The sequence below is a fragment of the Protomyctophum parallelum genome, assembly GCF_964188405.1.
Source record: "Protomyctophum parallelum genome assembly, chromosome: 1".
NCBI lineage: Eukaryota > Metazoa > Chordata > Actinopteri > Myctophiformes > Myctophidae > Protomyctophum > Protomyctophum parallelum.
This window is the reverse complement of record NC_139697.1, coordinates 70,655,885-70,678,925: the sequence shown is the minus strand read 5'-3', so window position 1 is coordinate 70,678,925 and position 23,041 is coordinate 70,655,885. Positions and strand designations below refer to the sequence as shown.

Genomic DNA, 23,041 nt, shown 5'->3' with positions numbered 1-23,041 from the left:
TGAAAAGGTTTTTTTTAGATGCCTTTAGGAAGCCATTGTTAAGTAGAAAGTTGAAAGTCAAGTAGAAAGCTACTGTATCTCTCCATATTTTAGCTTTTGTAAAATAATGCCCTACTTCATCATACAAGAGTATCGTACAAAAGCAGTCAAAATAGCAGATCAGCTATTTATGTATGAACTGTTTAAACCGTTTTTAAAATACTAATACAAAATGACTCAGTTTGGGACCCGACGAAGCAGGCAACAAAATGCCTGAAATCTTCTCTTGGATCTTAAGAATTCAGCTTATGCTTTTTTCCCCCTGTGGCCTACATAGCTAGCGTGAGTGTGCTGGCTGGATACTGGAGTATCCAGTGTGTTGGCTTGCTTTAATGGGATGGGACACGTGCCTATTAATGGACATATTGGCTCTTGCAGGGATCAAACCTGTCACCTTCTGGTTAATCTGTAATCACTAAGCGAACTATCATAACCTTTTAAATCTCTACACGAGTAAAAAAAACAAAAACAAAACACATCAAGGGTATACGTAATTCAATGTTTTATTCAGTGCTGATGAAATTGTACACTTTCAGTGCAGGGCCACAGTTATAGGCACAAACTTAGACCTTGACGAAGGTCACGTGGCATGACGAAAATGACGTATTTTAAGGAATATATAAATGATAAATGTAATACAGGGTAACAGTCACAATTCATGATCATCAATATATCAATACATGTAATGGTTCACTCCCTGTTTGACGACTTCCTGCTCCGCCCACTGTGCCGCGCCACCAGTGCCTCGGAGGTTCTGGTCGCTACCGAGGCACGTGGGTCGTCGCAGAACTTTAGGGGATCTGTTCGGCACAGGTTTTGGGCAAGGTGTGACAGCACGCCTTTCTTCTTCCCGTTTTCTGTTCTGTGTGAATGCGTGCCTGCATTTGTAACCACGCATGTCTTGTTGCATGACCTGAGCCTGTGAGCCAAACCGGTGGTTCTCATTGAGAGTTACAGACCTGTAAATGGTCCATTTGGAATCCCCTCAAGGATCCCTGAGCGTCGCTGGGTATTATGGGCCCAACTTTGAGAACCACTGAACTAAAAACCCCTTGCATGCAGAATGGACTTTGTTTTTCAGAATACTGCTCTGCTCATGACTTTACTGAAAGGATCGATAGACCTCTCGCTGGTCACATATCTTGAGTGGTGCATTGAATCTTTCACATTGTATTAAAGGAGAATTCCATGCTAGAAGGCTTTCTTACCTTTCTTTGTAGTCGTTACGTCCCCACCAAAGAGGTCCAGGTGTTTTTTTGTGCAAAAACTCCTTATTGGCTATTTCCCCTACCATAAGCCCTCAATGAATTGCATTGAATTGAATGGGAATTGAATGGAGCTATGGGGTGTTGTGGTAATTTGCTTATTTCCATCCAAATAAGTAGTAAAGTGTGCCGCTTGGGATATTATTTACATTATTAAGAGAGGATATATACACCAAAAAAAAAAGAGCGAATTAGCACAACACCCCATAGCCCCATTCAATCCAATGCAATTAATTTAGTGCTTATGGTAGGGGAAATAGCCAATAAGGAGCTTTTGCACAAAATAACACCTGGACCTCTTTGGTGGGGACGTAACAACTACAAAGAAAGGTAAGAAAGGCCCAGGCCGTAGCGTAACGGTCTGGGCACCGGACTGGTGATCCAGTCGCGGTGTGCCGCGGGTTCGACTCCCGGACCCGACACGGCCTTTACCGCATGTCATCCCCCCATCTCTCTCCCGTTTCCTGTCAGCCTACTTTCTATCCCTTAAAAAAAAAATCAATAAAGGCGTAAGCCGCAAAAAAATATCTTAAAAAAAAAAAAAGAAAGGTAAGAAAGCCTTTTAGTATGGAATTCTCCTTTAACGCGCAAGCGACTAGTCATGAAACCATAGCTCTATTTAACTTATTTAATATTTTAATTTCATCCTGTGAATATTTATGGACGGTCTGTTTTTGTTGCACGTGCATGTACAGCAGGGTTATTCAACGATTGGCGGTGGACAAAGTATATAATCCCGGTACTTGCTCCTGGTCAAATGTTACTAAACTACAAGTTTGCTCCGTCTAATTTGTACTTGAGTGCTGGAGTAATTGCTTTTAAAATACTTAGTAAATGTACTTCATTACTGTCCACCCCAGCCAACCATAGCTTTAAGATTGTGGGCATTTTGTAGCAATTTAAAAAATATATCTACTGTCCATTTACTGATGGGACAGGTTTGCTGGTTTGAATGATATGATATGATATGATATAGTACTTTATTGTCAGTTCACACTGAAATGTGTCTTGCGAGCCAAGTATGCAGAACACATATACACACATTTGACATAACACAAAGAACAAGACAATTTACATACATAAAGACATGAAGACAAAGTAATATCCACCACTTAGATTACCCTGTGGCTACTACAACTCCTGATTAAGCCTCAATGTCGACTGGTGGACAAAGGACCTCTTTAGTCTGACCTTATTGTATGCTGGTAGTGGTACCCATATCTCCTTCCTGAAGGTATATTCTGCATACAACACATGCTTAGTATTAGAGGTGACATTCCTTTGCTAACCTTAGGATGCTGTTATCATACGTGGATAAAGTTTCTGAAGAATGTGTTGTGAACCCCAACAAATCATATCAGGGCCGTGGTGCAGCGTGAATTAACACAGGATGGGCCGTAGGAGCATATCAATGGTCCAACTGTGTTACCCGTTTAGTAGTACTAGGCTTTTCAACCACAGCTACAGAGATGAGATGACACAACATGACAATGAGTTCTGGAAGAGACACCATGAGACATATAACATGCAATGTCCACGCAGCATATGGAAGGATAGATATTCGTTCATAATAACAGCAAACGTTTCCAGTCGACAGTGACCTGAGAAAAATAAAGAATTGAAAGCTTCAGTATTTTAAAAGTCCTCTAAATTATGTTTGCATTATTATCTTTTTTCCAGAATTTATATTGCCTCTTTTATTCATATTATTAGATATTTTTTTCCATTTACTTGTTTGTTTGTTTGTTTCAGTTTATTTTTGGTTGTTTAATTAGTGTGGTTGCCCAAAGTAACTAGTAAAACTGTAAAACTTTATTATTTCACTGGAGTAGTCTTTATTTTGACGCTTTATACCTCCCACACTGTACGCTGTACGCACTTGAGCCATATGTCAAATTGACCGGAAAAATCGGGAATCGTGTGCTTGTATTTTGTTAAGAGAAATGTTGTATAGTTTAATTGATATGAATTTATTAGTGAATTAAATTTCCCCATTGACATGAATGGGAAAAGGCAGAAATTCACATTCAAGTATTTGTTCCTCGGAGACTGTAATCACTATAGTTACAAAACTTGGAGGATAAATTCAACATTATCCCGAAAATTATTTAACATTAAATTTTTATCGGTCGGCCTCATGGTGGCGCTATAACAGCCCACTTTACCTTTTGGCTTATAAGTCTTGATGGATTCTGGATTCCTTGGGTCATGACGCATCTCCCCATATAGGTAGATGATAGATTTTCCGCCATTTTGAATTTTGTCCAAAACACACTTTTTGCTTTTCCTCCTACAGATTTTGTCCAAATCTCACAGAAATCGGCACACATGATCTCTGGACCTATCCGATTAAAACACCAACTGCAGAATTTTGGTAGTGCGTATCGTTCGGCCGTAATCGTCTTCCGAAGTTAGTAGAAGGGGCCTATATCACAAAAATGCCATAAATCACGAACGGAATGTCCAATCCATCCCAAATTTCAATCACATGTCCGGGGTGGTTCAATCAACCAAGTTCTAAAAGCAATTCCATTTTCATCCATAGGGGGCGCCGCAAATGCGAGAAATGTAACCGTTTGTCGCAAAAACATGAATTTTGGCGGTTAAATCCCCTCCGAATTACTTACGCATGATCTAAGGTGTGACTTGAAATTGTAATTGGCTGGCAATATTAGTGGGAGGGGCATAATAAGCCACTGCGGCAACCACACTCTGCGATTTTTTTAAATTGCGAATTTTCTAGTTATTGACTGTAAGGGTAAAAATCTCTTGCCCTCCCCTGATACAGTATTCCACTTTTTTTTTTTTTTTTTTTTTTTTTAAGATATTTTTTTGCGGCTTACGCCTTTTATTGATTTTTGAAGGGACAGACAGTAGGCTGACAGGAAACGGGAGAGAGATGGGGGGATGACATGCAGTAAAGGCCGTGTCGGGTCCGGGAGTCGAACCCGCGGCACACTGCGACTGGATTACCAGTCCGGTGCCCAGACCGTTACGCTACGGCCTGGGCCTGTTTTTCTTACTCTAGCTATTACTGTGATAGCTCAAATCCTCCCAGATGTCAACCAAAACATGTGCAATGGCCAGCGGCCAATGATTCTGATCTCGATCGGTTCGATCTGTAGGGTTACAGCGAGCACATCAAGTATTAGGAGAGGAGAGACAGAGAGCATCAAGCTGGATCTAATCATGCTGTGTGTGCCTTGACTGCTGATCTGTTTCCAATGTACAGTACACGTGCTGCATTTGTACCCCTGAAGTGTTGTGAATGTATACATAATATACAGTAGATGCACATGGAGGACAGATGCTGGGCGCTTTGTGAGATACAGCTAACTCGCTAGCATTGCTATTATCAAACTCCCATTATTAATTTACAATGTATAGCAGCCAAACAGTTATCATCATCACAGGCTGACCAGCATTTCAAAAGAAGCATGTCCATTTTACTCCATATCAGCCTGACCAGCTGGCCATAAGCTCGCACATAGCACAGTCGGGCAGAAACCTTGTATCTCCATATTTCGTAAATGAATGCCCTATATATATATATTTGCCATAGTGTGTCACACAAAAATAGCTGATCTACAAAGTCACAACACGTAGCATTGCAATGCGTTGTGGGGCTTGTAGATCATCTGTTTTGGGTTTTTTTTTAACTAAAAGTGAAAGTGGTTAGGCGTGTCCACCAATGAAAAGTATTGTATGCTTTTGCTTGTCATAAATACTTACTACATTGGATCGATTGGAACTCGGGTAATTTTAAAGTATGAGGTTTCTGCCTGATGGCAACGATAGCTAAACCAGCCTCCCCATCATGTGTATCTGTCAACACATAATGCCAGAACCTCATGTTAAACAGTGCTATTTATCTGTTGTTGTGCCGTCTCAGAGGAGAAGTACACAGTGATCTACCAGTACTCGGCCAGAGATCAAGACGAGATCGACCTGGAGAGAGGCATGATCGTAGAGGTGATTCAGAAGAACCTGGAAGGCTGGTGGAAGATCAGGTAAATGAAGGCTCCAGGAAAGCACCCCTTATCCCTAAACTTATTTGCCATTTTTTACTATTTAAAAAAACCTTTTAAAATACTTCAAATTGCTGATCTACAAGCTCACAACATGTAGATGTAGATCGGCTAGTTGAACAATTTTAAAATGATTTTCAAAATAGTAAAAAAATGGCAAATAAGTTTAGGGATAAGGGATAAAAAAGGGTGGCGCAAGATGGAGCCCTGGGTTTATTCTCTCAGTTTGCTGGGCGTTCCTCCTAAAGATATGCAGCTTCTGCGATGCTTACATATGGGAGGATAGTTTTACAACAACCTTCTGGATCAAGGCCCACTTGAAAATCTTGAAAACCACCCACTCATCTGACAGTGGTCAGACTCAGTGCCGATCCGTGCCCATCGGCTGCCACATTAAGTGGTTAAGTGGGTGCGCCGTGTGTTTTAATTGCGTTTTCAAAATCGACGTGAGGGCATTTTGCTGATACAGATAATCGTCTTGCATTGGCTAATTATTGTAACTGTGTGAGACTTAAATTGATGTGACTGTTGAACTGCTGTGATACTTAATTGATTTGACTGCATTGGATTTAGTGATTTGACTGTATGGGACTTCATTGGTGTGGCTGTGGGGGACTTAATTGATTTGATTGTACAGTATATGGCAGGGGTTCTCAAACGTTTTTGGCTCAGGTACCCTTTGAGGGAGAATCTTTAGTACTCCCTCATCCTCGCAACACCGATAACTATATATTATATACCCAATTTAGATGGCATTGTAACTATTTGTATTAAAAAACTATTCAATCGGCCCAGGCCGTAGCGTAACGGTCTGGGCACCGGACTGGTGATCCAGTCGCGGTGTGCCGCGGGTTCGACTCCCGAACCCGACACGGCCTTTACCGCATGTCATCCCCCCATCTCTCTCCCGTTTCCTGTCAGCCTACTATCTGTCCCTTAAAAAATCAATAAAAGGCGTAAGCCGCAAAAAAAAAATATCTAAAAAAAAAATATATATATATATATATATATTCAATCTAAATTCATATTCGTAAACAAAAACCACTACTAAAATATGAATCATGTGCCATTAGTCATTCTATTCAAATGTGGGAAAACCTGACAGCACACTTTTCAATTAGACAAACATAATTGTAATGATATACAGCATAAAATAATAAAATCTCTGAATTGTTTCGCGGACCCACTGGCTATACGTCTGGTTGGTCCACGGACCCCACTTTGAGAACTGCGGGCATATGGGACTTCATTTGATTTGACCGTTCCTTTCCATTCTACTGTATGTGTTCAGTGCAGCTCTGGATCAGTGTCGTTTTTGGTAGCAAAATTAGATTTTAGTTTTAGTCATAGTCTTTTGAATAGTTTTCACTTTGTTTTAGTCACATTTCATTCACCTGGAATGTTTTAGTGTTAGTCTAGTTTTAGTCGACTAAATGTCATGAGATTTTAGTCGACTAAATCTACGGTTGATTTAGTCGACTAAAATGTATTTTGGCGGGCCAATGATGCCGTCGTAATGGCTGTATTTACACTTGCTGAAAATAGCCGAACTACAAGCTCACAATGCGTCGCGTAGATCGGCTATTTTCAGCATGCAACCAAGTGTAAAATTACTTCTACTGGATCTCTTGTCCACTAGTCCCTTCCTGACATTTTAGTCTAGTTTTTATTTGTCGACGAAATCGTCAGTATATTTAGTCTTAGTTTTAGTCATCGTAGCTTAGTTTTCATTTAGTTTCCATTTGTTTTTGTCAGTGGAAATAGGTAGTCGACGAAAATCTTTCGTCTTAGTTTTAGTCGACGAAAACAACACTGCTCTGGGTGTCACATTTCTCCTCCTCTCCCCCAGGTACCAGGGCCGTGAGGGCTGGGCCCCCGCGTCCTACCTGAAGAAGGCCGACATCCTGGCCCAGAAACAGTCAGCGGGGGCGGCTACGCACGCCAGTACCAACGACCTGGACGCCGGCTTCTCCAGACAGAACCAACAGAACAACCGGGAGAACAGCCCGAGAGAGAACAAACTCACACCTTTCTCCGATAACAACAAGCGACTCAGTACGTGCATGATGTGGTAGCATATTTAAATCAGTTCATCAGTGAATCGTTACCATCATTGAATGCAGGCTATTTATGCCTGCTGTACAAAATGCACGATGCACTACTCCTGGGGTTTTCACCTGGTGGTCCGTGACGGTATTGCATGTGGTCCCTGTCCATGCATTTAGCAATGTAGGAAAGTGAAGATTTATTATATATTTTCTATCGGCCACTAGTTGAGGAACAGTGCACTAATTAATATAGTCGGTGTTGTCAGTTACTGGGAAGTCGGACGCCAAGAACTTCCACGGAAAAGGAGGAATCTCAAGAAAGGAAAGATAACCGGATTACCTGGTTGAGGCATCATTATTAGGAAATGTGCTCATACAATCATTTGCATATGTGTCGCATAGTGTCAGTTAACATGAGTTTAATATGGAAGGTTAAGAGAACGGAATAAGGGTAACCGTGGGATAGGAAGGAATAGATCAGTGGTTCTCAATCTTTTTGGAGCTCTGGAACCACTAGCATACCTCCGTTAAATAATGACTGTTTATGACGGCTTAATTTAATTCACCTCGACTACACCAAGCTAGACCGTACGTACGTGCTTTCAGGAAGGAGCAGGACTTGCAGTCTTTGTTTCCAATATGAAGAATGTATTGTAAATTCCTAACGATAAGAGCTAGAAATTCAATTAATTCATTCAAAGATGAATTCAAGACGGCAATGATTCAAACTGTCTTGCTAATGTCATTCACCACAAGCCATGAACAGCTCCAAAGCCATTTATACAGAATAAACACCATGAAACCGTGTGGTTGAGGAACTGCTGAGTGCTAAGAAAGCAGTGGACAGAGAGTGTCTTCATAATTTAACAGCTATCCTTTCCTTCCACAGAAGCAGGATTAAGACAAAGGCTTCCACCGCGCAGGGATCTCACCATCGTGAGTACTGATGGAACATTCATTAGCTGTCCTCCATTAGATTAGACAACATTGGTCCTGTCTGACCTGTAATGGATATTTTAGAACACTTTGCACAGCACCAATGTGCCCATTCTAACTGAACTACAGCTGTCAATCTAGCAGCTGACCTGACTCACTATCACTCAGTCAGCAAATGTGTACTTGTGTAACTATTTGTTTGTCATCCCACGCTGGGCAAGACCTACGCTGTAGAGTAAGTAGCCATGCCGAGCCATGAGGCCCATAGGGCAGGAGCCTATCTCCTGTTTCTGTAGCGTGAGGCAGCTTGATGTACAAGTACACCCCTGTACGCTGTAGAGTGCATTGCTGAAATTTGGCGGAAATAGCGAGATTTTGGCGGAAGTAGGAAATTACGTTGACACGTTACAAATCTGTGTTGTGTGTGGTCAAAAAATATCGTTTCCGGGGGACATCTGACGGATGTTCCGACACTTCTGGCTATGCTTCTGGCTATGCCGGATTCTTCCTAATAAATTCTCAACACTCGGCCTGGGCCGTGGCTCAGCGGTCCAGGCACCTTGGCTGGTAATCCAGTCTGGCAGTGTGCCGCGGGTTTGACTCCCGATCCCCACGGCCTTTACTGCATGTCATCCCCCCATTTCCTGTCAGCCTACTGTCTGTCCCTCCGTAAAAAATATTAAATAAAGGCGAAAGCCCCAAAAAATAAACATAAAAACAAAAACACTTCACCCTGAACGGACATTAATATTTTCCATTATAGACCCTCTCTTAGACCCCCTCCACTACAGCACAGTTGTAGCTACCTTTCATTCTCTCTGTGTTTTGCGTAAAAGATAAACGTAATTAACATTCAGTTTCTGCGACGGGCAGATGCAGCCACCAGCCTACCCGGAAATGTAGTCTCTGGGTTGTTTGACTCATTTCTAATGCTTATTTTGTTACTCTTTGGGTATATTTGTACATTTCCACCTTCAGTCGATGCTTCATATCCATACGAGTGAAAAGGCCGGGATGATTGGTTTATTTTTCAAACGCAGTTATTATATGAAGAGATCTAAAATCCCCCTATGGGGATTTCAATGCAAATAAAAAATACATGAACCTGGGGACTGACGCCCTCTACTGACAGTGACGTCAGGACTTCGGTGCTCTATGTCTCACTCCCTCCTTCATATTTCTATATATCTCCTTCCCCCACCCCATATAGCCACGCGGTGTGAACCTGCCCAAGCCACCGGTCCCTCCCCAGGTTGAGGAGGAGTTCTACACCATAGCAGACTTCCAGACCACAATCCCTGATGGGATCAGCTTCCAGGCTGGAGTTAAAGTAGAGGTGACAATGCTGTTTTTCCCCCCTGACATTAATGAGCCTCCACACAGGTCTGGGTTTTTATCTCAAAATATCAAAGATTTATTTATTCATTTTTTTAGATAATTGAAAAAGACTTAATATTTTATATTATCACTATTTATGGCTAACTAATATAATATGGTTGCCACAGGTGATTGAGAAGAATTCGAGCGGCTGGTGGTACATCCAGATAGAGGACAAGGAGGGCTGGGCCCCTGTCACTTTCATCGACAAATACAAGAAGACCAGCAGCGCCCTGCGACCCAACTTCCTGGCCCCCCTGCCCAATGAGATGGAGAAGCTTCGGCTGGACGACGGCAACACTTCGTCCGGCGTCTCGGCGACCACCGACGACAACTGGTCTAAGCCTTTGCCAGACGAGCCGTCGTCAGAGTCATCCTCCGCCCGGCCCAAGCTAAGAGACTGGAAGGCCAGCGCCAGTAATAAGGGTCCCCCCCCTGCTTTCTCGGGGCCCTTGCCTCCCGCTCCGTCTGCCCCTCCGGTGGCGGTGGAGGAGAAACCGGCTCTGCCTCCTCGTAGGGAATCCATCAACAAGAGCATCGTAGACGTGGACGTGGCGGAGAAACCCTCGAGACCCGATCCCTCCAAACCGTTGCCTCCCAAGCCACCGGCTCCGGCGGTCATCGTGCCACTGCTGCCCCCGAAGGTGGCCCCGTTCAAACCCGAGAAACCGCCGGAGCCCAAGAAGGACGACAAGAACAAGGCTCTGCACCTGAAGAACGAGATGGGTCTCGAGTGTGGCCACAAGGTCTCCGCCAAAGAGGTGAAGAAGTTCAACCTGAAGCCCGTGCCCAAGCAGCCGCCGAAGCCCAAACCCGACCAGTCCGAGGATAAACCAGAGGCGGCCGCAGCAGCGCCTGCCGTGTTCATGAAGCCCAAACCCATGCTCCGGCCCAAACCCGTCCCGGCTGCCAAACCGGACCCCCCCGCCGAGAACAAACTAGACATCACCAACCTGAGGAGCAAGCTGAGGCCTTCGAAGCCGGCGGAAGCCGCGGAAGCGAACCACCAGAGCGACAACATGTCCCCAGCGGCCAATAACTCCCGGCCCAGATCACCTCCCAGCTCTCCCCCCGTCCACATCCCATTCCTCAACAACGGCAACAAGACGGCAGACGAGCCACGGCTTCCCCCGAAACAGCTCAACGGTCACGACAACTCTGCCCCGAAGCCAGCGGTGCCTCCCCACAACAAGGAGCCCCCGCAAAGACCCCCGGCTATGATCCCAAAGAGACCTCCCCCTCCCAAGAAGACGGACCCGGTGTCCAGCCCGACCGAGACCAAGCTTCCGCCGCCGCCGGTTCTAAAAGAGGACGCCGCACCCACCAAGCCCACACCGCCCCCGCTCAGCAGACCCCCTCCCCCGAAACCCAAAGCCTTCGCACTGCCCCCGCCTATAAAGGACAGGGAGAAGGAGGAGCCCCGGGTCGGTAAAGCTCCACTCCCCGTCCCTCCCAAGCCGCAGCCGAAGAGCGACAACAAGCCGGGGCCTCCCAGGGACAAGCTCCCGCCGCTGATCAAGGAGTCCAGTAAGGACGAGCTGTACCTGGCGGTGGCAGACTTCGAAGGCGACGAGCCTTCGTCCAGCTTCAAGACCGGCACCGTGTTCGAGGTGATGGAGAAGAACAGCAGTGGCTGGTGGTTCTGTAAAAATGTAGGGGGACGAGACATGGAGGGCTGGATCCCCTCCAATTACCTGAGTAAGAAACCCTAGGTACACGCCGGAACGTCTTCGCAACGGTGTTGTAGCCCTTAAAATTTTTAAAATAGAAAAAAGGATTATTAAAAAAAAAGAATCGCTATTTTGTATTTAATTTTTTTTTTGTAGGTACCCTTTTTTTAATTGAGGCATTTTTGTTACATTCCATTTTTATAGTATTGTAGAGTGTATGAACCAGCAATATCACTGTTTTGTTTTGTTTTGTTTTTGTAATGTTTACGTTAAACAACAAAAAAGTTGTTTGTTTTCATCAACTTTTTGTGCCATTATGTTACTCAAAGCCCACGTCATTTAGGCACGCTCCGACTGGCAGCCCAAATTGGATTGTTGGCCTATCCGCTCTGAACAGCAAATACACAATTAAACGTCGATAAATAAATAAATAAAAAAACAACTTTTTTGCAAATCAGATTAGAACCACCATTCATAGGTGGTATAAATTGCAACCACCATGAAGATTTGTCTCAGATTGGACATTCAATAGCCAACCTAATAGTGCATCGTGTCAGGCAGAAACCCCATATCTCCATATTTTAACTTTTTGTGGGTTTTGTTTTCATTCATAAATTAACAACCTACTTGACCACACTACAGCGTCACACAAAACCTCAAAAGTAGCAGATCTGCAAGCTTGAAACGCTGCACTATTAAGCAATGCGTTTTCAGCTGTTGCCGTTTTTTTTAACCCTGAACACACAAGGTTTATACCCGACAGAGACGATGAGCATTACACACACATACTATGTCGTTATGTTGTTACCATAGCAACCAATGCAGATATGTCGACCATGTCTGAACACTTAAAATTGGGTCCGATCACTTGCACGTGTCAAGTGTGAGCAGTCGACTCGGTACTGAAGATCACATTCGAGAAGCCAAAATAGCAGATCTACAAGCTCATAGCGCGCCGCGCTACGAGCTTGTAGATCTGCTATTTTGCCCTGCCGTCCGAACAAAGTTTTACATGCATTTAGTAAAAGCCTCGAGCAGCAGAGTCTTATCTACGCCCACGCCTTCTATGATAACGTGCCTCAATGTAATAATATGCAAACCGCTTCAATGCTTAGATATGCAATTGTGATTGTCCGTTTTGGATCCTAAATAATGCTCACATTAGAAATGAATATTTGCATTCATGTCAGTATAATAAACGGGGAGGGGTGGGGGGGGGGATTTGAGAACATTTTCACGAACAGAATCGCGACTGTAGTGCTGATATAATGAGCAAACATTTTTACTGGTATTTTCATGTCGTCACAATGTTGTTGTTGTTTTTTTTTACTATTCTTAAAATGTATAATGTCGCAGTGATTTTTTTAGCAGATGTGCACCATTCCTGTCATTGCTGTTGAGGTTGCTGTTTTTATGAGATTCATGTGTGCATGCATGTGCTTGCAGTGTGGAAGGATTTAAAGGGACACTTCACCCTTTTTGCATAAAAATACATGTTAATGACGTTTAGAAGCTTTAGAACACTTTCCTGGGGGTCTTTATGTGTGTAATATGTGGTTTTAGATATTTTAGATTGTAGCAGTGAGCACATGGACATGGACATGGATGTCATGGACACTGGACACTGGTCTCACTACCTTCCTGGACTACAATTCCCATCATTCTTTGTGGATAGGGGGAGAGCTGTCTTAGTGAGACAGCATGTAGTCCAGGAAGGAAGTGAGCCCAGTGTCCATGACATCAGAGACACCGGGCTCACTGCTACAATCTAAAATATCTAAAACCACATATTACACACATAAAGACCCCCAGGAAAGTGTTCTAAAGCTTCTAAACGTCATTGACATATATTCTTTTGCAAAAAGGTGTCCCTTTAACGGAGCCGTTCTTTCGTTTAGCCACATTTACTCAGAGGCATTCACTAATGCAGTGCTTCTCAACGTGGCGTCCCTGACATGACTCCATATACTTCCAAAATCACTTCATTGGTGTTTTGAGCATTATTTAAAACTTTAACTATTAAAAAATAGCAGATCTACAAGCTCATAGCGAGCTTTCAAAATCGTGAAAATGTGGCTCAAACCGTGGAATATTCTTTCAGAGCGACCGATTTTAACTCAAATCTTTGCTCCTGGGGGGTGCCCCTGGAACAACACATTTTGAGATGGGGGGGTCGGCGGCCAATTACATAAAGATTTTGGAGTCCTTGACATGGAATATTGATATAGTGTTATAGGCCTAGAAACGTGAGTTATTTCAGAAAACTGTCAGGATTTAGAAGACTTTTTTTTTATTTCGACGTCAGGCCTAAATGGGTTAATCACTTTAGCATATATGGCTATACCATTCTAAAATAGCCAATCTACAAGCTCACAAAGTGCTGCGATGCATTGTGAGGATGTACAGTAGATTAATCTTGTAAAATATAGAATATTTTCGAAGATATTTTAGCAACACAAATGGTGTGGGCTATGGCACAAAATATTGTCAGATGGGGGGGTCTGCAGCCAGGCCCTTGACATGGCAACGTTTGAGAGCCACTGCACTAGTAGATTAGAAAAACACTAACGCAAAAAGGAGGGATTGTAAGAAACATTTGCTGTCAAACACATTTGACCTTCACAAAGCTCACGCACTCCTTATCGAATCACGATCATCTTAATTTGCACATTTGCATGCCTACTCTAACTAACGGACATCTAACCTCGGTGTAAGATATGGGAGAGCCATGGTGATTTGTGCAATGATTTACAGTATTGTAAGTGTACAGTCTGCTTTTTACAAACCGAATTTTGGTGCTCTGATGACAGCAAAATATGACCAATGTATAAAAATATATATATATTTTACATTAAGGCTTGACTGGTCTCAAGCATGGTCATTATAGCAAAATAGCTGTTAATTGTACAGTAATGTGAGATTCCAATCATAATCGTTGTGACTTTCCTCCAATGGCCCATCCACTATGTTTTATTGTGTTGTGATGATGGTATTATGGGGGAAAAAGAAGGTACAGGAAGAAAGTTTGAATGGAAAATGCTTACTGGAGACGTTGTGTCTCCCCCAAGAGACTTCGTAGTTCATAAACGCACTTTGTGCATTGTTCAGAAATCCAGTGGTGGACGGCAACAAAGTACAACCTCTTATCGATCCATATAATTCTAACTTTGTGTTTTTTCGTAAATGAATGCCCTACTGTCGTACATTATCCTCTTAATAAAATACTACAGCGTCACACAAAAGCAGCAGATCCACAAGCTCGAAAGTCGTGGCACTTTGATACTTTATTTGAATCCTGATAAGTAACCGTTTTGGACATGTGAGGTTTCCATCTGACAGAGACGATTGACTTTAATACAGTACTTAAGTAACATTTTTCAGTGTCTTGTGCTTGAGTATTTGCATTTTTGAATATCACTCCAGTGCATGTCAAAGACAAATATTGTACTTTTGACTCCACTACATTTCTAGGATGGGAAAAGTACTATTCATTGACCACTTACTGTAAGCCCCGTTTCAAATATATTGAAAATAGCTGATCTGCGAGCTCACAATGCATCGCAATGTGACAGGTTGTGAACATGTAGAATTCTGGATTGTCTATTTTCACTATTAGCAGATATTTTTGGAAAGTTGGACATTTTAATATTACATGTTTTTAATGGTGTAATAAATACATAACTTCCAAAAAAAATAAACTTTACTTTGAAATGTTTACTTTTTATTTATTCTTTTAAAAGCATGCACTTTGTAATACATACATACATACTATAAAGCAAGCACACCATTACTTAAACACAAGTACAAATTTGACAGAGCAAACTTCACTTAGTAGTAGTCACCATTTAATCAGGAGTATTTATACTTTGGCTTGAAGTACTGTGGTTGAATATACTTTGAATACTCCACCAGTGCAGAAATGCTTTAAGCATTTAGAGGAGTGAAGAATTGGGACACACATTCCATGTGGAAACCTCCTATCTCCATATTCTGACCTTTTGTGTTAAACTTGTACTTTTGAATTTGAATCCAGAAAAGTAACAGTTTTGGACATCCTGTGTGAGGTTTACACCTGACAGAGACGACATTTCGTTTTTCACCCTCCACATTTATAATATTTATGGAAATTGGAATAAGAAAATAGCGATGTCTTCAGTGGGTTATCGACAAGGCTGGGTGTTACTGATCAAAGATTTATTTTCTGCCCCCCAGTTGCTATAATTTTGTAACAACCTCCACCAACTCCAAAAAAACTGGTTTTAATTTGCCCCTTGTTTTCTTTTTCGTTTACAGATTTACAATCTGTATGTTTATTGACTTATTTGCATAATGCTTATTAAGGCAAAGTTGGGGCAGGTAAGGTATGTGGACTGTTTTTGGAAAACTTTGAGTACTATATGTGTTTTGTTTTTTTACTCATGTACTTTCTTCTGATTCTTCCTTTACTTTCATATAAAGTGAATAAACATTTACATTTTTTCCACGTTTTGAGGATTTTCTTTTATACAAACACAACACAAACAGTGAGTCGTGAGGGCCCCATCGTGTGTGCTGCCAACTGCCATATATATATATATATATATAATTTTTAATCCTTTATTTACCCAGGGTAGTAGGTGAGCACAAGTGCTGATTTTCAGCAACGCCCTGCACATAGAGACACACAGACAGACACATGCACACAATAAAACCTGGGAGCTGACCAGTACAACCTCAGTCTTATACTGTTGGCCACAAAGCAGCTCCACTGGAGCAGTTGGGGGTTCAGTGCCTTGCTCAAGGGCACTTCAGCGGTATTGGGTGAGTGATGACAATCACTTCCCGACCGGACCGGCAACCTTTCGGCAACAAGGGCGCTCCTCTAACCCTTAGGCCACCACCGCCCACCCATTCACACACACATTCACACAACAATGCAACAATGGCAGCGGAAACCATGCAAGGCACCAACCAGCACATCAGGAGCAATTAGGGGTTCAGTGTCTTGCTCAAGGACACGTAAACACTAACTCTGGGGGAGCCCGGGTTCGAACTGGCAACCTTGCGGGCCGCTCTACCCATCAGAATTATGCCTAAAGAGTTGGGGCATTATTTAGTTCTTATTTTGAAGAAGATAAATAGTGATAACTGATCTAATAACTATAGCGATGACTATAGCGATGACACTAGGTATGGCTATATACAGTATGCCGTCTGAGACCATGGACAGTTTTTTCGGGATTCGTCTTTTTTTTAAATCCTCAAAAATGGTGACAAACGGCACGCTATAGTACTGTAGTAGGGAATATTTAACAACTGATGACACACACAGAAAAAAACCCTTAGGATAGAAATTAGAAAATAACTTTTTATTAATTGTATTTACAACAGTGGTTCCTTGTGCTGGACAGTCTCATTCACATGCACACCCCCCTCCATTCAAATAATGCAATGTAAACTGAACGAGGAAGACATGACGTAGCCACCAAACGTGGCAAAAACTTTACAACCAAATTACACAAAACTAATGAATGCAAGAGATGGAGAGAGAGAGAGAGAGAGAGAGAGAGAGATAGATAGATAGATAGAGAGAGAGAGAGAGAGAGAGAGAGAATGTATATTTAGCAGTACCTGATTATGACCAGTCTTCAATCTACAGGTCAAATGGGTCTTCAAAAACATAATAATACCACCACCCCCTCTAGGAAAGGTAGCAACTAGCAAGGCCTTAAGCTGTGCTTTAGTTTCAGTTTAAATTGAAGATTTGTAGCATACAAAACAAAACAAAATGGTGCACTGCCTTAAAAAAAAAACCACACGGTTTCATTACAAATAGTTTGTCTCCACACCACAACTATAAAGAAGACAATGGTGATAGTTATAGTGCTTGGTGTGAACATCCCAGTCGAGACTGTTGTATTCCTGACAGAAGTAGCTAATCTAAGCCACTCATCAGTTACTGACATTTCTGTGGATGGAATCAGCTATAGATCATAGTTTAACCATTGGGTGATTAATTTCAAGTAAGAGAACAAATATATATTTTAGCATTTCAGAAACGAAACCCTCATCGCACACGCACAGCCCCCCCCCCCCCCCCCTCTCTCAGTGCTAGGGAAGGCACAGTTTGGTCAGCAAAATATAATATAATAAGCCTCTTAGAACTGAACAATAACATAATATTGCACTTTGGCTAGCAGACAGTTTAATATAAACATATACACATTTGATGAACTTTTTATTTAATTCCTATGATTGCTAAGATCCTTCAAAAAGAACAGTATTTTGCTTTGGCTTGATCAGTTCCCATCCAGTGTGAAAGAAATAACTTTTACAGTAAAATTACAACAAAAAAGATATATTAGACATAATAGTAACACTTCACATGAAACACTATTAGTCTTCCCTAGTTTGTTAACCATACCGCTCAAAAAAGATAATGTATAAATTTAAATATATATATATATATATTCAAACAATATGAAATTAATTCTAATTTAAGCTTTGGATAGAACTCTCACCCCGTGACCCCACCCCATTTCAAAATAAGATATCAAACTAAATATGCAAATCCTTCAAAGCCTAGGGGTTACTTTCAATCATAGATTAATTGTGTTGAAGCTGAATTTTACATACATAAAATATCCCTCCAATCCAAGCTGATTCAAAAAAAATAAAGACTAAATTATTTAAAAAATATATATAAAATAGAATTTGGCAAGTGAATGAATGCATCAGATTCAAAGCACAAAATGTTGAACTTAAAACAAAAAAAAGGCACATGAAGACAAATTTCGAACAGAAAGTTCATTTTTGAGTCGTGTGTTTTTCAGTATAACAATCTTTGGAAGAGGAAGATAACATTGTGGGATAAAGAAAAAGTGCTCAGTTGCCGGGTCCAACTCAACAGAACTTCATGACGCATCATGACTTCTAAAACACGACGCGAGTACGGTATACAACTATACACATTATGCATTAGGCTTCCGTCTTTGGAAACAATTTCATACCACCATCCACCCACCAACCAACCACACACACATACACCTAAAGACTCCTTGGAACACATGTTAGGGGGCCACCAATTTTTAAGCGGAAGTAAAACTTAAAGCAATTTTTGGCATGAACCAGTTTGAATTAGGCCCTTGGGCCTCTCTCACTGCCTCATGTTTGACTGGTAAATGTCATACTCAAAAGAGAAAATAAATCAAAAATACTAGTACACGGGCAACACGAGAGCAGATGCTATATGAAGATGTCACATATTCATAACACAACACTTTTTTTGCCTTCTGTTAAAGTAAATATCTAAAACTTGAATTAAAACATAAATATCTAATAACGGTTAAAGGAAAATAAAGGAGGGATAAGTATTCTGCCCTAACCAACAAGGTAAAAGAAAGTTGAGCCTCACGCTCTGCTGCAGGACAGAGTCGCACTGCGAAAACAGCCAACCTCAAAAAGGGTCTGACGTTTCACTTTTCATTTCCAGTGTGCGATACTGGCATGGGATGGAGCATGAATTAGGCTTTACGCGGCAGGCATGCGGCAGGCAGCAGTAGGCTTTCATGTGTAGTAGGTGTGCATGTACGCGCGTGCGTTTGTGTGTGTGCGTGCACGTGCAAGTACTTTGGTCCTGATGGGGCGTCACGCCGATATTGGCCAAGGTCTAGAGCGGGGACTGTTTTACGTGGTGGAGGAGTCGGCGTAAGGCAGGAACTTGGTGAGTTTGTTGGGGGAGCTGGGGTTGGGACACTCCGAGTCCTCGCTCATCTTAAAGAACTTCTCCTGGTCTCGCTTCTTCTGGTTCAACTCCTCCTCAAGGGCCTGAAGACAGGGAGACAAGAAACAAGGCTAGGCTGTCAGTTTTTCCCTTCTTTGTGCGTACGTACAGAGACATGGTGCATTTATTGTAAGATGGTTGGTCCTCAATGGAACAGGCAGTACCTTTTTCCTTGGCTTCAGCTGGTCTCTCCATTCCCTCAGCTGCTGGTTGTGCTGCTCGTCAAGGCACTTCAGCCTCTGGGTCTCGTTCTCCACCAGCAGGTGGCACTTCTCATTCTGTAACGTGACATCATTTCACAGACACGGTTAGCTACTAGGTGGCGGTGTTTCTCCGCCAGTGGGTCTGAAGATCCGTGGTCCAGACCAGTGATTTAAAAAGTGATTTTCATGTCAAGGACCCCCACATTTTTGTCAATTAATGCCCTACTTGATCATACAACAGCGTCACACAAGCATCAAAAGTAGCAGATCTACAAGCTCGAAAAGGCACAGTTTTGGACATGATTCTTCCGCCCGACAGAGACGATATGCTAATTTGGCAGAAACAGAAGTGGGGTTGAAGTGTCACCTGTAGCTGCTGCAGCTCCCGGACGTTTCCCTCACACTGGCCAATCAGCTCCCTCATCTGGTTGTCATGTTTCTGCTGCTGGTGCAGCCGCTCCGCCTTCTGTCTCTTTTCCTCCTGCTGGGAAAACTACGGACGGACGGACAGACGGACAGACGGACAGACGGACAGACAGACAGACAGACAGACAGACAGACAGACAGACAGACAGACAGACAGACAGACAGACAGACAGACAGACAGACAGACAGACAGACAGACAGACAGACAGACAGACAGACAGACAGACAGACAGACAGACAGACAGACAGACAGACAGACAGACAGACAGACAGACAGAGCGAAAGAGTGAGATAGAGAGAGTGAGCGGGACACAGAGATGGAGAGAAAGAAAGCGAAGTAGTAGGAGAAAGAGACAAAAAAAATAAAGCGAGAGATAAAGAGAAACAAACGAGCAACGAACGAATGCAAGAAAGAAAGAAAGACAATTATATTACAACCATGGAAAAAGTACATTATGCTTAGAATGCAAAGCAAACAACATACCAAACAGTAACCTTTTGTGTAGTTATGTGTAGTTATTGTATTAATAATAATAAAAAAAGAAAATGTAAATGCTCCTTAGTTGTATCGACGCCAAACCATGCCAAAACATCAATCCTCAGCCGTTTAATGTGAGCCGTTACCTGTTTGATCTTCTCTCGGTCTTCAGAGGCACTCCCGGTGGAGTTGATGCGGAGGCTCTTCTTGAACATGGCCATGCGGGTCTTGGCTTCGCTCCGCTGGATCTTGGGCAGGCGGCCCTTCTCCTGCTGCTGCCGAGCCTTCAGTATCTCAATCATGCGCTGGTTGTAGCACTGCATCTGCTCTTGCTCCTGGTGGTGGGGAGAACAGCAGATCAAAAAGGATCAGCTTTCACCATCCTCTGACCAATCCGAGCCATATCAACACGCCAGGCCCAGGCAGGGCTTACACTGTACACTGTACAGTTATGAAATTACAGGCGTAACAGTACAGTAACTATACATCCCTCTCTGGGCATTAATACTACTACTACTACTGTAATTGAGAACATGGTTCAGCCAAATTTATAAATGAATAAAACCAAATACCAAACAACAAAACTGCAAGTTCTGCAAGACTCTACATAGCTATGACTTGTGATGAAAGACAATGAAAATATATATTTTTTTAAGTAAGCGTTTCATAATCCTTAACTCATGTTTATGTTCGAAAAAGGAGTAGGAAGAAGTTTATTGAAAACGTATCGAGTAGATAACTTGACGGATGCATGACATGTTGTGGCCAGGTTATCAAAGGAGAGCTTTAAAACAGGGTTTAAGCTTGACATTCTTGCATGATGAAATTAATACATTTTAACAACTTAAGTCCTATACTTAGTATTCCCATCGTCCCTCCCTATACTTAGCCGATCAGATTCCCAAGGGCTACACTAGAGTAACTGATTGCACGTGTCGAACACGTCGCAGTAGCCCAGAGGGACGCTATAGTGTCCAAGCGGTCAAACTGAACGGTGCGTTTACGTACCTTCTCGTGCTTCTTGAGGAGCTGGTGCCTCTGGAGGAAGTACTGATCTTTGAGCTGCTGCTTCATCAGCTGGTGTCTCTCATAGAGACTCTTCTCCTCCAGGTCCCAGATGGTCGCTTCTCGCTCTGATGAGGTGACGGAGGGATGGATGGATGGATGGTAGAAGGAGGGATAGAGATGCGAGTGCGTATTAAACTAACCCTTTTTGTTAATTTTTAATTAGTTTACGTCAACGTTTTAGACATTATCAATTTAAACAAGAAAATACAGTTTGTTGTTTAAGAGTTTTAATGCCGGGGATTAAACGATCGTCTTCCAGGCTAGACTGCCTATGTTTAAAGTGACCTTTGAACAGCCAGTGCACCGACCGCTGAGTTGCTTGTCATGAAAATCCACTTTAAAACGGTGTAAATCACTTGTTGTCGTGGTGAAAAATATTCCAAAGTGCCGACCTCAACAACAGGCAGCCGCGCGCTGCTATGCAACTTTCCCATTGTAAACAACAGGGACTCTGTGGTTTGCCCGTATGACTTAAAACCGTTTAAAAAACGTGGATTAAACAATGAAAACATAACTCGGGCAACTCGCGAAATCGCAGCGAAAGTGTTCTATAAATTAATCTAATTCACTCGGGCAAATCGTGAATAGTAGTCAAAGTGTTAATATGTAGTCCGCAAGAGCCGATCCAATCAATTACAGAATAAAAACATCTTACAGAACAAAAAGCATTTTGCTTTTTGTTGGTATGTACTGTATGCTTTGCATTGGGCATCACTGATGCCCAATGCAAAGGCATCATAAACTTCTATGAGAATATCAAAAGTATAAAAGAAATGCATCCATCGTAACAACACCACATTTTGTCCGTCTCAAATAGATTAAAAACTAAAAAAAGCTAAACCTCAAATGAATTTATGAATCCCCATCAGCTGATGTTTGATCAGTGGTTTAGAATAGATACTACGGTAGTCTACTGTAAACCACCACAGTGCTTTCTCTCAACGCTGTAACCCAACAATTGCAAACGGGTGAAATGAAAAAAAAAAAAAAAAAGAATAAAAAAGAATAATAACAAATAATAAATAACAAAAGAAATCTTAAAGAAATACCTGCATGTGGTTTTCTAAAGCCCTAACCACACCAAAGGGTCAACTCCTTGGGGCCAAACGGTTGCAAGGAGTTGCATAGTGACCCTTTGGTGTGGTTTGGGCCATTGAATTCCATGCGTTGAATCACGTGGTCAACGTGCAACAGGACATATCACACCGCTGGGACACCGCTAAAAAGCGTCTCGACCCTTTGGTGTGCTTAGGGTTTAACACTGCAACATTGCCATACCACGTACAGTACATATATTAAGTGTATTTGTCCAGCAAACCAAAACTCAAATACAGCAAAGAGGCTGATCTACCACAGGGCTTCTCAACGCCCCCCTCCCGACCCCCAATATGAATTGACTGCTACAATACACCATAAATAAATACTGAAACCAGATATAATCATTAGGGAAGGTGTATGCATGTACTATATGTAAACTCTTCATTTTCAATTTCCAGCCATTCAGTTTTTTTTGGGGGGGGGGACCCCCCCAAATAATTTGGCGGCCCCCCGAGGGGTCGCGACCCACGGGTTGAGAACCCCTGATGTACCACACCTGGCCACCTGATCAAGCAGAACGAGGCCAAGTACATACAGTGCATAAATACTCCCAAATCTCGATATCTGTAAGCCTAATCTCGATATTTGTAAGCCTTTCTTCTGCTAGGCTTCCAGCTTGGTAAATGTCCCCAGTTAATCTCCT

The 23,041-nt window shown here is 42.4% G+C and overlaps 2 protein-coding genes across 4 annotated transcripts in view; one reads left to right on the top strand and one right to left on the bottom strand.

Moving 5' to 3' along the window:
• The window catches only part of sh3pxd2b (SH3 and PX domains 2B), a 71,354-nt gene extending 59,050 nt beyond the window's left edge, over positions 1-12,304 (top strand). For 2 of the 3 annotated variants that reach the window (XM_083777515.1, XM_083777514.1), the window contains 6 exons: positions 781-864; positions 5,197-5,314; positions 7,182-7,387; positions 8,270-8,316; positions 9,527-9,652; positions 9,822-12,304. In XM_083777515.1, the coding sequence (XP_083633641.1) occupies positions 781-864; positions 5,197-5,314; positions 7,182-7,387; positions 8,270-8,316; positions 9,527-9,652; positions 9,822-11,405 (2,165 nt within the window). In that variant the 3' untranslated portion in view covers positions 11,406-12,304. The remainder of the gene's footprint in view (positions 1-780; positions 865-5,196; positions 5,315-7,181; positions 7,388-8,269; positions 8,317-9,526; positions 9,653-9,821) is intronic. The other variant, XM_083777516.1, reaches the window with a different exon arrangement.
• A 4,394-nt stretch (positions 12,305-16,698) lies between these two features.
• The window catches only part of stk10 (serine/threonine kinase 10), a 69,189-nt gene continuing 62,846 nt past the window's right edge, over positions 16,699-23,041 (bottom strand). The window contains exons 16-20 of the mRNA XM_083778892.1: positions 21,241-21,365; positions 20,379-20,567; positions 19,696-19,821; positions 19,290-19,403; positions 16,699-19,169 (exon numbers count right to left, since the gene is read on the bottom strand). Coding sequence (XP_083635018.1) covers positions 19,029-19,169; positions 19,290-19,403; positions 19,696-19,821; positions 20,379-20,567; positions 21,241-21,365 — 695 coding nt within the window. The 3' untranslated portion in view covers positions 16,699-19,028. The remainder of the gene's footprint in view (positions 19,170-19,289; positions 19,404-19,695; positions 19,822-20,378; positions 20,568-21,240; positions 21,366-23,041) is intronic.